Source organism: Macrobrachium rosenbergii, chromosome 18 (assembly GCF_040412425.1).
Source record: "Macrobrachium rosenbergii isolate ZJJX-2024 chromosome 18, ASM4041242v1, whole genome shotgun sequence".
Taxonomy (NCBI): Eukaryota; Metazoa; Arthropoda; class Malacostraca; order Decapoda; family Palaemonidae; genus Macrobrachium; species Macrobrachium rosenbergii.
The window spans coordinates 3,478,374-3,492,979 of NC_089758.1; the positions used below are offsets into that span (position 1 = coordinate 3,478,374).

Below are 14,606 nucleotides of genomic sequence, written 5' to 3' on the forward strand. Positions count from 1 at the left end.
TTTATTAATAACCAGTTTAAATTTATACATTTTATTTATCTGACATCCCTATTTACAAATGTAAAAACACTTTACAAACTTTTTAACATGTTAATGTAATTTGTGCACAAATAGGCTACAAATTCCCTTGTGCTATTAAATGTTTACTTCAAGAGCTTGAAAGTCTTCTTTACTTCCAAATTGGCTCTAGCAGTAGGCTCTTCATATATATATAAAAAAAATCCTTCAAGAATGACCTTTAAATGCCAATGATGTATGTAGCCTGCATGTTAATAATACAAGTTCGGGGTAACATTGCAAAACCAGATTCTGCGGAGAATACCTTGTCCGTAGCACCTATGAGTTTACGTACCAATTGCAACATTGGGATCATAAAAATATATCTAAAGGTAGTTTAAGGAAACCAGTATGAAATTCAAAGAAAATGGAATCCTAAAGTTACTCCAGATCACAGGATATTAAATATACAAATTTCCATATTAAGGACTTTCAAACTAACTTAAAAAATAATGCACATACTAGAAATACAGTATTAGACAATTAAAACTTAACACTTTTGAAGTTAGCACATTAATTCAATAAAAACGACAACTACAATTTTAATATAAGACCAGAGCAGGCTTATTCACTTGCTGCGTAACATTATCAAGGGTATTCGAAAGTCTGTCCACTACACAAATTTAGGAATCCAATGAAAGTATATTTGCTCTATACAAAATCATGCTTCCAGCAAGAGAACGTAATTCTGATAATTACCTTCCTTGATAGTTACAAACCAATAACTACCTTCCTTGATAGTTAACTTATAAACCAGTGTTAAAATGACAAGCTTTACAAAGTGAGGAAAATTAGTTTCTAGCAACCCTCAAATTCAAAGAACCCCAGTAACACTATACTTGACTGTTACTTCCATTGTGTTAGGAACATGTTTACAAAGTCCTTAAAGCATTATCCAATTAAAAAAAAAAAAGGGGGAATTTCAATAAAATACCATAAGCACATTCTATCAATGATTACAGAGCAATAGCATTACTTGATAAAGATAGGTTTGTTGAAATTTCAATCTTGATATATCACAAAAAAAATATGGTCAACTGTCAATGTCTATACCATACGCTAGCATAATTCACTAGAAATGCATAAAGTTTTATTTGAAAGTTGTTAAATCTTCATTTTTTCACATGATCTTCGTAGCAATTATAAAATTATATACAATGATTTCTTTCCATCACTATCAACACTTAAAGAGTTAAGCAACTTAGAACAACAACAATGAAACATGCAATGACTTCATGAGATATTCATGATTCTGGATGTAATGAAGTGGCTAATGAAAGCAGACAAATTCCAAAGACTCCTCACTTACACACGCACAAAACAAATGAATGATGTACTACCAACTGGATGGTAATCAACTAGGTGTTCTGCCCAAATCAGACTGTTGTTGTAATTGTCAAGGAGACTGCTCACCATAAACAACAACCAAGTACAATTTCAGTAACAGTAGCATTCACAGTATCTAATATTGCTAAAAAAAAAAAAAATGCAAGTATCCTGCGTGAAGCAATTTCAGGAATGTGAGGAGTTCAATGTTAATATTCTACTTAGCTGAATCATCGTTGATGTACCATGAGATGAACTGCAATGCTCACTTCAAGGGTATTAGCAACTTGGCTTACAATCACTGCATACATACGACCCTACCCATGGATTCAGTAGTCAAGCAATCCAAACTGCAAGACGTACAGTGACAACTTCCTAAAATATAAACAATACAGATGATAATCACAGATACTTATGGCTATTCCATACCTACTTTTTATCATTAAAGCAGTTTTGCAGTTTGTGCTAGGTGACCCTACACATTTGCACTAGCTTCAGAATTAATGCAGACAAATGTTCCCTTTTGGTACATAATTTTTTTTTAAATAATAAAACTTTAAAAATATAACTTCTGTCCTAGCACATAACATCTTGATAACTAATGTGTGAAAATAAGAATTTTGGTTATATGAAAGTGACTGCCTATGATCCATTTTAATTAAGAAAACATTCAACTTCATGAATACCCTGTGCTCAAGACCATACAATGAAAGATAGAACCACTTTTGATTAATTATTTATCATTAACACAAAATATTTGGGTAGGGTCTTGGGTTGGACAAAGTGGCTAAACCAAAGAAACACTGTCTGCACACATTTAAATTCTTGATCTCTTCCTCCATAAAATTATCCTTTTCAAGCTAATACAAAATATACTGCAACTTGATTCAAGAGCATCACAAGGTGTTGCTAGAATATAAACAGCTAACATTGAGATGCTACAAAGTTTGCACTCTGCAATCATTGTGGGACAACTGCCTTTGCATTATCAAATTACAGCAACTAAAGTACTCTTGCACACTGCTGCATGTTATCGGTAGATAAATCAGGAGTGGCCCCTATGATCACCAAGTCTAAAGGGAAGATGGAAGAATTTAGGGCAATTAATGAACTACTTCACTAAATTTCCATTCAACATTTCCCAAAATATACACTTAAACCTCTGTTGTGAGGCTAAGCAACATTTGTATAAGGGCTGAATCCCCCTAAAGAGCATTTAAGGCTAATGATATGCTTTCATTAACTGTAAACCAATTAATACTTCCATTCAGATACACTGTCCAATAAAACAGATGATTTGGTTCCTTAGCTACAAATAAAACTATGGGTAACAAAAATGGTAAACTCCAACATTTACAACTGTATATATAGACTCTTGAACAAGATTTATCTATTGCCATAAAAATCTACCATCTTCCTCTTTTCAGTATAACAATACAAACAAAAATCCCATCAATGCCTAGAAAAAATCTTGAGGTTTTAGAGAAGGGTACATTTGCGCTTCCTAGGCGGTCGGGGTAGAGGGCACAGAACTGCACGGATAGCTTCATCGAACACAGTCTTCAGGCCTTTCTGAGTGAGGGCTGAGCATTCAAGGTATTTGGTGGCTCCAACTTCCTTAGCCATAGACAATCCCTGAAACATTTGAAATTTAAAGAACTACCTACTCTACTGTTAAATTTAGCAAAGTCTACATCACAGCAGATACAGTTAAAAGAACAAAAATGTAGAATAAGCATAATACCTTATGGCCAAACAAGAACTACCATTTGTACTTTATTTGCTCCATGTGCAATTAAATAACCTTACAATTACTGTCCATTTCTGTATAATAAGGTAAGATGCAAATCCTGACGTTTTGAAAAATAGAATGAAAGTCTAAACTTGGAGAGTTTATTTTCCAAAAGATTTACTGAGATCATAATCTTTTCAAATTAACTGTAATGTAACTTCTTTCAATGATGCATAAAACATGAACAATCCCACATATTGAAAGTTTAAAAGTTACTACTCAAAAATTTAACAACTGGATAAACCAGAAATGTTGAACACAAAACTTCCAACAGGGATATCTTTTTAACACGTTGACTGCGATTGGCAATGCTGTGAAACGGCCCAATGGGCGTTCTCTTTTAACCCTCATAAAATCAGTAACCAGCTAGCTATTGACGTGAGAGTTGTTATGGTGTATCCCTAAGGTAAGCCGAGTGCTCAGCCAGTGTAAAAAGCGTGACTTTATGTGGTACACTTCGCCTGACATAACAAAAGTCTTAATTACAGGCGTTGTGTACCTAATATGGACATAATAGATGTGGTCATATATGGCTCATGCGTCAAAACTATTAGAGATAGTTCTGCTGGCGTTGTGTGCCAAATATGGTCACACTGTGGATGTTCAGTTATGGTGCATATCGCTCAGACTGATCTAGGGAATTACCGTATGCAACGTGTACCAGACGTGGCTCATACTCAGTGTGACTCTAAAGGCACACATCGCCCTGAATGACTGCACACGTTACTATAAGCGATATGTACCACATGTGGTCAACTGAAAAATGTGTAGAATTTCAATATATTGTTATTTTATAACTGATTTATTAGTCATTTGGTGTTTTGCAGACACACATGCACACACAAATGTGTATGTACATGCACACACACACACACACACACACACATATATATAGGCTATATATATATATATATATATATATATATATATATATATATATATATATATATATATATATATATATATATAGGCCTTTGTATGTTTTCATGTGTACATGAAATTTGTAGTACACACACATGTGTATATAGGAATATATATAAACATACACATGAATATAATATATATAAGATGCACATACATGTTACAGACAGACACACATTAGGAAACATATATACAGGCTGTATTTTTGGCAATATAAATTTGTATTTTGCATAAAAAAAAGTATTTATATACAAGTAAATTATTTAGGTCTTCTGCAGTTCTTATTCATATACTGTATCTGCCCATCTGTATACAGTAGCCCATTTTTCTGTACGTGTCTATCCATATATATATATATACATACATACATGCATTACATACATGCATTACATACACACATACATATATAGACTGATATACAAATTACCCATTGTCCCAATATGATGAAATACAAATTACCCATTGTCCCAATATGATGAAAAGTTAATTTGTTTTTCTTATGTAGAAGCAAAACAGAAAGAATATTAATTTTATACTTGTACTCTAAATACTACATGATTTCCTTCATCATACAAAATATAAATGGATATTTTTTCACCAAGAAAAGGACACTATTAGGTATTATTTTACTTATGGACATTAATTGCTTTCAACATAAAATATAGGTTTTTCTGTTGTATTATGATGTGATTTGAATGATTTTGAGGTTTATTTCCATCGCAAATGAATACTTATCCTTCCCCGGCAAATGATATATACAAAATTAATAAAATTACGACTTGTCAGAATACTGCCCCCCTCTCCATAGCTAATCTGAAAAACTGTAATCAGTAAACACAGTTTTGCCGAGTTAGCTAATATGTCCTCTGTGTTCTGACAATCGTAATTTTATTAATTTTGTATACAATATATCATTTGCTTTATGAAGGATAAGAATATTCATTTTTTGGAAATAAACCCCAAAATCATGCAAATCACATCATAATAAGTAACGGAAAACCTATATTTTGATGTTGAAAATCAATCATAAAGGTCATAAATAAATAATACACCTCTATTAATTTTTTTCAGAAGTAAAATGTTTGCCAAACTGATTTATTTTTCTACTGAATTTATATAAATATAATCTAGGGTTAAAAGGATAGCATTTTTGTTGATCTAATGATAATGTTTTCTATTTTTTTTACTGAAAGAAGGAAAGAATTTAAAAAAATATATGCCCCTTTTGCCAGCATATTTTATTTTCAGTAATAAATAAAGTGTTTAGTTAATGTTCTAGCTTAATTTAATTAATTTCCAATATATTACAATAATATTTTGGTATAAAAAATGCCCATTTTGATTAAATTTTGGATACTTGAAAAAAGATATAATTCTTAGCATGTGTACCACATAGGGACAACTCATCATTCAGAGAAGTCCCCTGTGAACCATATATGGAGCACATAGTAGTCAACGTGTTAAGACTTGATATTTACTGATGGTTAAAGACTGGACCTATATAACATTCAATAAAGACTGGACCCATCCAACATTCAAGTACTGTCCTACACACTGCAACAATGAGAACCATTCATCAAATACCCATGGGTCAAACAAGTATGACCAACTTGTTGAAACTACTTCAATATGGTTATCTTTTTGGGATGAAGAACAACAAAATCCAACAATGAGTTTAACACACCTAAAATTATTATCAGATTCATTATTAGACAAAGCCTATTAATTTCATGTCTATGACCTGCACTCAAAGTGTGCTTATAGCCAAGTAATGCCTTATTATACAACACAGGCCCACATTATTTCCACCTTCAGCTTCAATGCTGATCCACTCTTCATTCGATATATAAAAGAAATACATAACTAAAGGTGTTCATTTTACTCCAATGACAACCATTTTCCTTATATTATTATTATTATTATTATTACAGTGTGTAAGCTAACCAGACCTCTAAACTATTTAACTTTCAGAGGGCTGGACCAAAGGATCGGTCTTTATTAATGATAAGGATTAGATTTTAAAAAATTTTATAATTAGGTTCATTAAAAAATGGAGATTATGTTCCAAAGCCCGCCGTTCATTGCTGATTATATTTTACACTGTTACACAAAAAATATCCAACTGTTAGTGTTACTTTACATTCTGTACATAAAAGGATTGGATCATGTGGGCTGTTCATCAAATATCCATGGGTCAAATGAGTGTGAAAAAATTCTACAGATTCAAAATTAATGGCATGTTCCCTTTGATATGACAAATTCCCAATTCAAACACTGGCTTGATCTGCCTCAATTTGTTATTATTAGTTCATTATTCCACAAATTCTGCAATTTATATACTATAATGGGTTTTACACATTTCATAATCAATAATGGGAATATCAGAATGTGAACTTTGTCGTTGTAGCTTCAGCTTTGGGTGCTTCATCAGCTTCTTCATTTTTTAAAATGTCTACACGGCCAGGAATCCAACATACAGTACTTCTATATTTTTACCATCTTCATATAATTTGTCAAGTTGTTGTTATTAATGTTTAACCAGACCACTGCACTAATTCTCTTACTTCTCACAAGGCTGTCCCATAGGATTTGTCTTTTTCAGTAATAGTCCTTTTTCAGTAACAGTACAGATTTTATCAAAGTATAACTTTTTACAAATATGACAAATTTTAAATAAATTTGTATTTTTCGTAACTATCAAACCTTCAGTCTTAACGTAAAGATAAATTCTCTGGTGCTAGCTGGAGTTGTTAAAAACAACACACAGTTGGTGGCAACTGGCATCCACCAACAGGGGAGAAGGAGGAAGGTACGCAATGAAATGGGCAAAGAAATATTAGAAAAAAAACATGTATACCTCACAAAAAGTTACTGCATCTCCCCATCTCAGTAAATCTCATAAACATTTTACAACAAATATACTCAAAATCTGTTACTGATTTTAGTTCTTATCTGTTATGATACTGTGTCAGCTGGAATTATAACCTTACAAAATAAAATAACTTGGTAAAATTAACATATTTTTATGAGTGCCTTGTAAAAGAGGCACCACACAGGGTTGTAAATAGTCACTTTCAACTTTCTGTGGAAGGTAGGGAAAAATTTTTCTAATTTTTTTTTTTACACCATGTGCATTTGCATATCTTCCTCTTTCCATTGGTTTGTTTTTTTCTTAAACTGGCTAACCTTAAAGTTTGCCCAGTCTGGGAGTGTGCTTGATTAGCCTTCCCCTAGGTTAATGAAAAATTCCTTATACATATATATATATTATATATAAAATTGTATATATATATATATATATATATATATATATATATATATATATATATATATATATATATATATATATATATATATATATATATATATATATATATAAACCAGGAAAAATCAATTGTGACCACGAGAATTTTCTTAAAGTGATGTCACTAGTGGCGGAGTAATATTTGTTGAAAGTAGATTTGCAAAACAAATAATGCCAAGGTTTGGAAGTCAAGCACGACTGGGAACCGCCATCATGGCTACCTATTGTAAGCAAGAAGTTAGGCTACCACCATTCATGATGTAAGTAGCCTAGCATATCTACTAATGTTAAAAGGTCATAAATTACTGATTCTCAAAACTAAAACATCTAATATTATTACTGTACTGTTAAATATCACTTGTCAGCCACAGAAAGAGAAAACAGCACAGTACCATGGCCTAGCAATCCATACCTAATTTCTCGCCTTGTGAGAGCAACTTTTAACAAAAATAAAGCTACCAGCTAAAAAAATTTAACTTATAGAACTTACTTCTGAGTTTAGTTCTTCCAAGGTAACTGAAAAAAGATCCAAGGACAAAAATAAACAAGTGAAAAAGTGGAGTTTCTTCATGCTCTGAAGACCAAGGGAGTAATGTGGAAAAGGGCCGACATATGCACTAATGCCACATCAGTGTGTAAAGGATAAGGAATGAACCTAGGCAGTCGCTGTAGACAAAGAGAGAGAGCCCTCTTGTCTTGAGGCCTTTATATTCTATCATTGTGCCAACATGCAGTATTTTGGTCAAGACCAACTAGAAGAGAATTCTTTGCGATTGGTTGGTCTCTCTTTTGGGGCTCTGGGGACCAAGTGAGTAACTCTTTTGAGGACAAACAGCAGTTACCCTATCAAAACTACTGTTAACATTTTCAATGTGTGAGAATAATTCAGAGACTAGACAAATAACAGTCTTTGGTATGAAGAACACCACGATTCAACAATGAGCTGCTATCAGATTCATTATTGCATATAGTCTAAAATTTACTCAAGATGATGACTTAAATAATCACTGACAGAGTTTGCTAAATTTAACCCAGCCACAGTAGGTGTATGTCTGGCTGCCTGACCATCATCTTGTCAGTATTAAAACCTACATGACCATGGATCCACAAAATTCTTCTACACTAGATAAGATTTTCTTGTACAAGAAATTTTTAAGTTAATAATTTTGAAGACCTTATATGACCCTTCTGATAAATGAAATTCACAAAATTGAAATTTTTAAAAATCTTAGCTGGTGAATTTATTGCAAACAGTTCTATTGCAAAACCTAAAGCATTAATAGAAAAAGAGAAATAATATGTTTAAATTGATATGGCACCAAATCCTACACCTCATGGAGATTTGGAGACCTCTATAAACTGCACTGTGTTAACTCTTGCATCAATTCTATTTTGTGTTTTTATGCTGTTCAGGAATATCTGCATAACTTATTCATCAATAGAAGAAATGGCTACAAGTCTGGATCTTAAAGATCCAAGGAGGAGGATATTCTAGTACCTTTGAAATTCATAAACCAGTTAGCTCTGACTGGCAAGGGTATATGATGGTTATGAATGAATGTCTCTTTTAGTCCAATAACTTTATCATGGAAGGATTACTACTTTTATTTTTATTATACACCTATTAGATCACATGGCACAGACTGAGGGTTTCACCAATTTTAACTTGCAATGATAAACAGTATTTGGAGCCTATAAAGAAACCCAAAGCAGATTCTTAGTCCTTCATTATGAACAGACTTGCTCAACGTCAAGTCACATGCTAATCCTTGTACTTGACAGTAGTTTACTATTGACAGTACAGCTGCTTTACTGAGCAACAATCTACTGGCACCCAGGTTGTACCGGACAGTTTTCTGATTAAATTTAAACCCCCTTTGCATTTACCATTCATACAGTATGCTACATGAACTTTCCAGCACGTGTATACAAAATACAGTACTAACCTAAGAACTTTAATTTTTGATTGATGAATATTACTGTCTCACTGTTGGTTCCGAGACCTTTAATTTTTTACTGATGGATATTACTTTCTCACTGTTAGTTCTGCTTTTCTTTTTTATCTGACCTCTTTATGGAACATAACAGCTTGTTTCTCAAAAGATGTTCCCATGTCAACTTTAGTTTTAACGTGATTAAGGATTCCTTAGGCACAATGCAGGTTTGATGGTGTGCAAAATTTTAGAAATTTGCCTTTATAACATTATTACTGGCTTATATACACAGTGAACAGACTGCTGCTTAAAATGCTACATTAAGATGTTCCATTTTCTAGTCTGTCAGTAATAAGAATGGACATTACCTATACTTACCCGCATTGGAAAGTTTCTTCAATTAACAGAATACTGACAAATGTCCACAAATACTTTTATGTAATGTTTTGAGAACTGAATATCTCCATTTTGTACAAAAATGCCTATTGCATTTCAAAGAAAATACCTGTAGTAATATGTTTACTGTACATTCAAAGCCCCTGCAAATGTGATCTAAACAGTTCACTCAGATAAAACTGATCTGTTATTCTGGTACGAAATATGCCACAATCTTATGACATATTTGTCCTGTTCCAATTTTTTATTAGTGTTTAGCTCATCGATGGAATGGTTAAGCAACATTGGGGCTGGTCAGTCGTTGGATGGGTGACCACTGTCCTCGGCACTGATTCCTTGGGAAAAGATCTTTACCACAATTTCCTCAGTGTACTTAGCTGTAAATGAGCATCTATTCCTGATCGGGAAGGGTCCAGCTATGGGTTAAATAGCAAAACTCAGCAATGATGGAAAGAAACAAAAGAATAAACGACAACGATGTAAATGGAACCTCTGGCAACAGAGGAGCTTCATCCATCAGCCAGATATACAACCCAATCGACGGGGAGGTCGTCATCCAGCAACTGACCACCACAATGACAGCAACCAGCAACCAGAGACTGGAGCTACAGATGCAAACCAGAAGAAGAAATGGACAAGTGAAGAAAATAAGGAAATATGGAGATGCTACATCAGAAACAACCCAACAGAAAGAGGATACAGAAGATTTGTCAACATATGGAATAAGAGAAATAACACCCCTCAAACAGAACAGAGGCTGGCCGACCAAGTAAGGAACACAAAGAAAAAGAACTGGCTCTCCACAACAGAGAGAGGAACTGGAAAGAGAAATAACACCCAGCATCGAAGGACAAGAAGACGAACTAAGAGATGATGACACAGAAAACGACAGGAATGATGAGTTACCAAACAACAACACACACAGAAACACCGAAGATGTAACAGAGGTCGGAATGTGTGGAAAAGATCAGACAATGGATGAAGCCAGATAGAGAAGAACAAAGTTCCCCTAAATGAAAGCCTACAACACAAAGAAACTAAGGGAGAAAACAAGTGAAGTTAATGAAATGGGACTAATACACACCACCAGTATCACAGAAACAAATAACCTGGCATACGCTGGAGCAAGACTAGTAGTAGAACTCATGGGGATACAAACATCAACACCACCAACACAACCAACCCAACAGAAACCAAAACAGCAACCACCTTGGAAAAGGCGCCTGGAAAAACAAATCATGGCAATGAGATCTGACTTGAGTAAACTGAAAAGAGATGGCAGAAAAGAGGCTAAGAGGCAAGAAAACAAGAGAGGAACTGAATGAGAAATACAAAGTACAGGAGAAGGAACTAAACAACTCAATAGAAGATATAAAACAGAGGCTTAAAGCCAAAGCACATAAGATCCAATGGTACAAACCAGAAAAGACTATACAGCCAACTAAGAGGGGAAGACAACCACATGGAAATTCCTGAAGCCGAACCAAGTAAGAGACTCTGGGAAAACATATGGAGCAATCCAGTATCACACAACAAACATGCAACATGGCTCCAGAAAGTCAAGGCAGAAGAAATGGGGAGAATAAAACAAAGATTCACCGCGATCACGACAGAGACAGGAAGACACCAACTAAAGAAAATGCCCAATTGGAAAGCCCAAGGTCCCAATGAGGTCCATGGATACTGGCTCAAAAACTTCCAAGACCCTACCACCACGAATAGCAGAACACCTCCAGCACTGTATCACAAACCACCATGCGCCCAAATGAATGACCACAGGGAGAACATCCTTAGTACAGAAAGACAAGAACAAGGGAAATATAGCAAGTAACTACAGGCCTACTACCAATAATGTGGAAGTTACTAATAGGTATCATCAGTGAAAGGCTATACAACTAACTACCTAGAGGATACAAACACCATTCCCCAACAACAGAAAGGCTGCAGAAGGAAATGCAGGGGCACAAAAGACCAGCTCCTCATACACAAAATGGTAATGAAGAATAGTAAGAGAAAGAGAACCAACCTAAGCAAGGCATGGATTGACTACATGAAAGCCTTCGACAAGATATCGCACACGTGGCTAATAGAATGTCTGAAAATATATGGGACACAAGAAAACACCATCAGCTTTCTTAAAAATACAATGCGCAACTGGAATACAGTACTTCCATGGTCTGGGATAAGACTAGCAGAGGTTAACATTAGGAGTGCCCTCACTACTCTTCGTAGTAGCCATGATTCCCATGACAAAAGTACTGCAGAAGATGGATGCTGGGTACCAACTTAAGAAAGGAGGCAACAGAATTAACCATCTGATGTTCATGAACAACATCAAGCTGTATGGTAAGAGCATCAAAGAAATAGATACCCTAATCTAGGCTGTAAGGATTATCTGGGGACATCAGGATGGAGTTTGGAATAGAAACATACAAAAGGCGAAGTAACACGGACTGACGGGATAAAGCTACCACACAGGAATAGCATCAAACTCATAGATGAAACAGGATACAAATACCTGCGAATAATAGGAGAGGATATAAAACACCAAGAGATGAAGGACACAATCAGGAAAGAATATATGCAGAGACTTAAGGCGATACTCAAGTCAAAACTCAACGGCGGAAACATGATGAAAGCCATAAACACATGGGCAGTACTGGTAATCAGATACAGCGTAGGAGGAGTGGAGTGGACAACGGCTGAACTCTGCAGCATAGACCAGAAAACTAGGAAACACATGACAATACACAAAGCAATACACCCAAGAGCAAATACAGACAATACATCGAAAGGGAGGGGGGAAGAGGGCTACTAAGCATAGAGGACTGCGTCATCATCGAGAGCAGAGCAACGGGGCAATATCTGAAAACCAGTGAAGACAACTGGCTAAGGAGTGCAAGGGAAGAAGGACTGATAAAAGTAGATGAAGACCCAGAAATATAGAGACAGGAGACTGAAAAACAGAACAGAGGAAAGGCACAACAAACTAATGCATGGACAGTACATGAGACAGACTAAAGAACTGGCCAGCGATGAAACATGGAAATGGCTACAAAGGGGAGAACTCAAGAAAGAAACAGAAGGAATGCTAAAAGCAGCACAAGATCAGGCCCTACGAACAGATGTGTTCAAAGTACAATAGATGGAAATAACATCTCACCCGTATGCAGTATCATATGCAGGAAGTGCAGTATGAAAGACGAGACCATAAACCACATAGCAGGCAAATGTCTGGCACTTGCACAGAACCAGTACAAAAAAGGCATGATTCAGTAGCAAAAGCCCTCCACTGGAGCCTGTGCAAGACACACCAGTTAGCTTGCAGTAGGTACTCCTGCGGGAGGGACAGAAAACAATCAGGCAAAGATCATCTGGGACTATGGTATCAGAACAGATGGCGTGATATGTGCCAAGAGACCAGACGTGACGTTGGGTTGACAAAATCAAGAAGAAAGTACCACTCATTGATGTGGCAATACCATGGGACACCAAAGTAGATGAGAAAGAGAGAAAAAACTGGCAATACCATGGGACACCAGAGTAGATGAAAAAGAAAGAGAAAAAATTGATAAGAATCAAGACCAGAAAATCAAAAGACGGATATGGGATATGCCAGTGGAAATTGTACCCATAATCACAGGAACACTAGGCACAATCCCAAGATCCCTCTGGAAAAACTAGATGCCTAAGTAGCTCCAGGACTCATGCAGGTGAGTGTGCTACTAAAAACAGCACACATAGTGAGAAAAGTGATGGACTCCTAAGGAGGCAGGATGCAACCCGGAACCCCACACTATAAAAACCAACCAGTCGAATAGCATGACTGTGATAGATCAAAAAAAAAAAATTAAATAGTGAAAAAAATAAAAAAATAATAACAACAATAAAAACTACTCAAGTAAACTTTCTTAAATCATCATTATATTTTAACAGAGATCTTTCACATTCACAATTGATCCCCGATCCCCTTTTCCTGATAAGAGCAACCTAATTCGCTGAATAGCAGCACCAATAAGCAGTAAATGTGCCTCGCTGTCGAACTTCTCAGTCCCAGAGGTCCTTTATTCCTCACACTGTTGGACTGTTTTTATAATAGCTGATCTCCTCTTTCTGTATTTCCAATTTTTACCTTCTGTTACTTCATTCGAATGAACACCATATGCTTTGGAAGCTTGAATTTCAAGTCATTGGCCCCTTTGGGCTTGTTCCATATGAATAAAGTTCATCTTCTGAATAATAATAATAAACTTACTGTGACCAATGAGTCACATTTCTAGACTCATAGGCTCTCCTGAGGGATTTGTCCTCCAATGAGAGATGAAAACTGTAGTAAGATAATGTTTATGAAGTTGGAAAATGTGTGATAAGAGCCTACGTCAAGGGGCAAAAAACAATGTATCTGAGGCTGAAAGGATATTCGAAAGAGCCTTTAGTACCACTTGCAGTGGGATGGGCATAAACATCAAGGCTTACCTAAATCATTCAGATTATATCAAACAAAACTAACCGGAAACTTAATTGCTACATACAGGTCAAAAGCGGACAGAATGGCTCCTCACGAGCTTACCTGAGGATAAGAAATAGGAGTAAGCTTCTTGTCTTTCAACTTATCTAAAGTTTCTCTATCATCTCGTAAATCAAGCTTCGTTCCAACCAGAATGATGGGAGTATTTGGACAATGATGGCGCACTTCTGGATACCACTGAAAGTAATATTTGTATTAATAAAAACATCGTTTACAGATACATCATGAGAAAAAAATTTACATCTGAAAAATGGCAGGCAACTGTACCTCTGAGTTTGTTTCTGTTTCCTGTCTTTCTCTGCTGCTTTCTTCTTGGGAAACTGTCTCTCTTTCACTTAAAACATAACC

General features: G+C 35.3%; 1 protein-coding gene across 1 annotated transcript in view; it reads right to left on the minus strand.

Annotated features, from left to right (window-relative positions):
• Nucleotides 1–15: 15 nt before the first annotated feature.
• LOC136848043 (ras-related C3 botulinum toxin substrate 1) overlaps nucleotides 16–14,606 on the minus strand; it is a 124,995-nt gene continuing 110,404 nt past the window's right edge. The window contains exons 4-5 of the mRNA XM_067120114.1: nucleotides 14,301–14,435; nucleotides 16–3,018 (exon numbers count right to left, since the gene is read on the minus strand). Coding sequence (XP_066976215.1) covers nucleotides 2,863–3,018; nucleotides 14,301–14,435 — 291 coding nt within the window. The 3' untranslated portion in view covers nucleotides 16–2,862. The remainder of the gene's footprint in view (nucleotides 3,019–14,300; nucleotides 14,436–14,606) is intronic.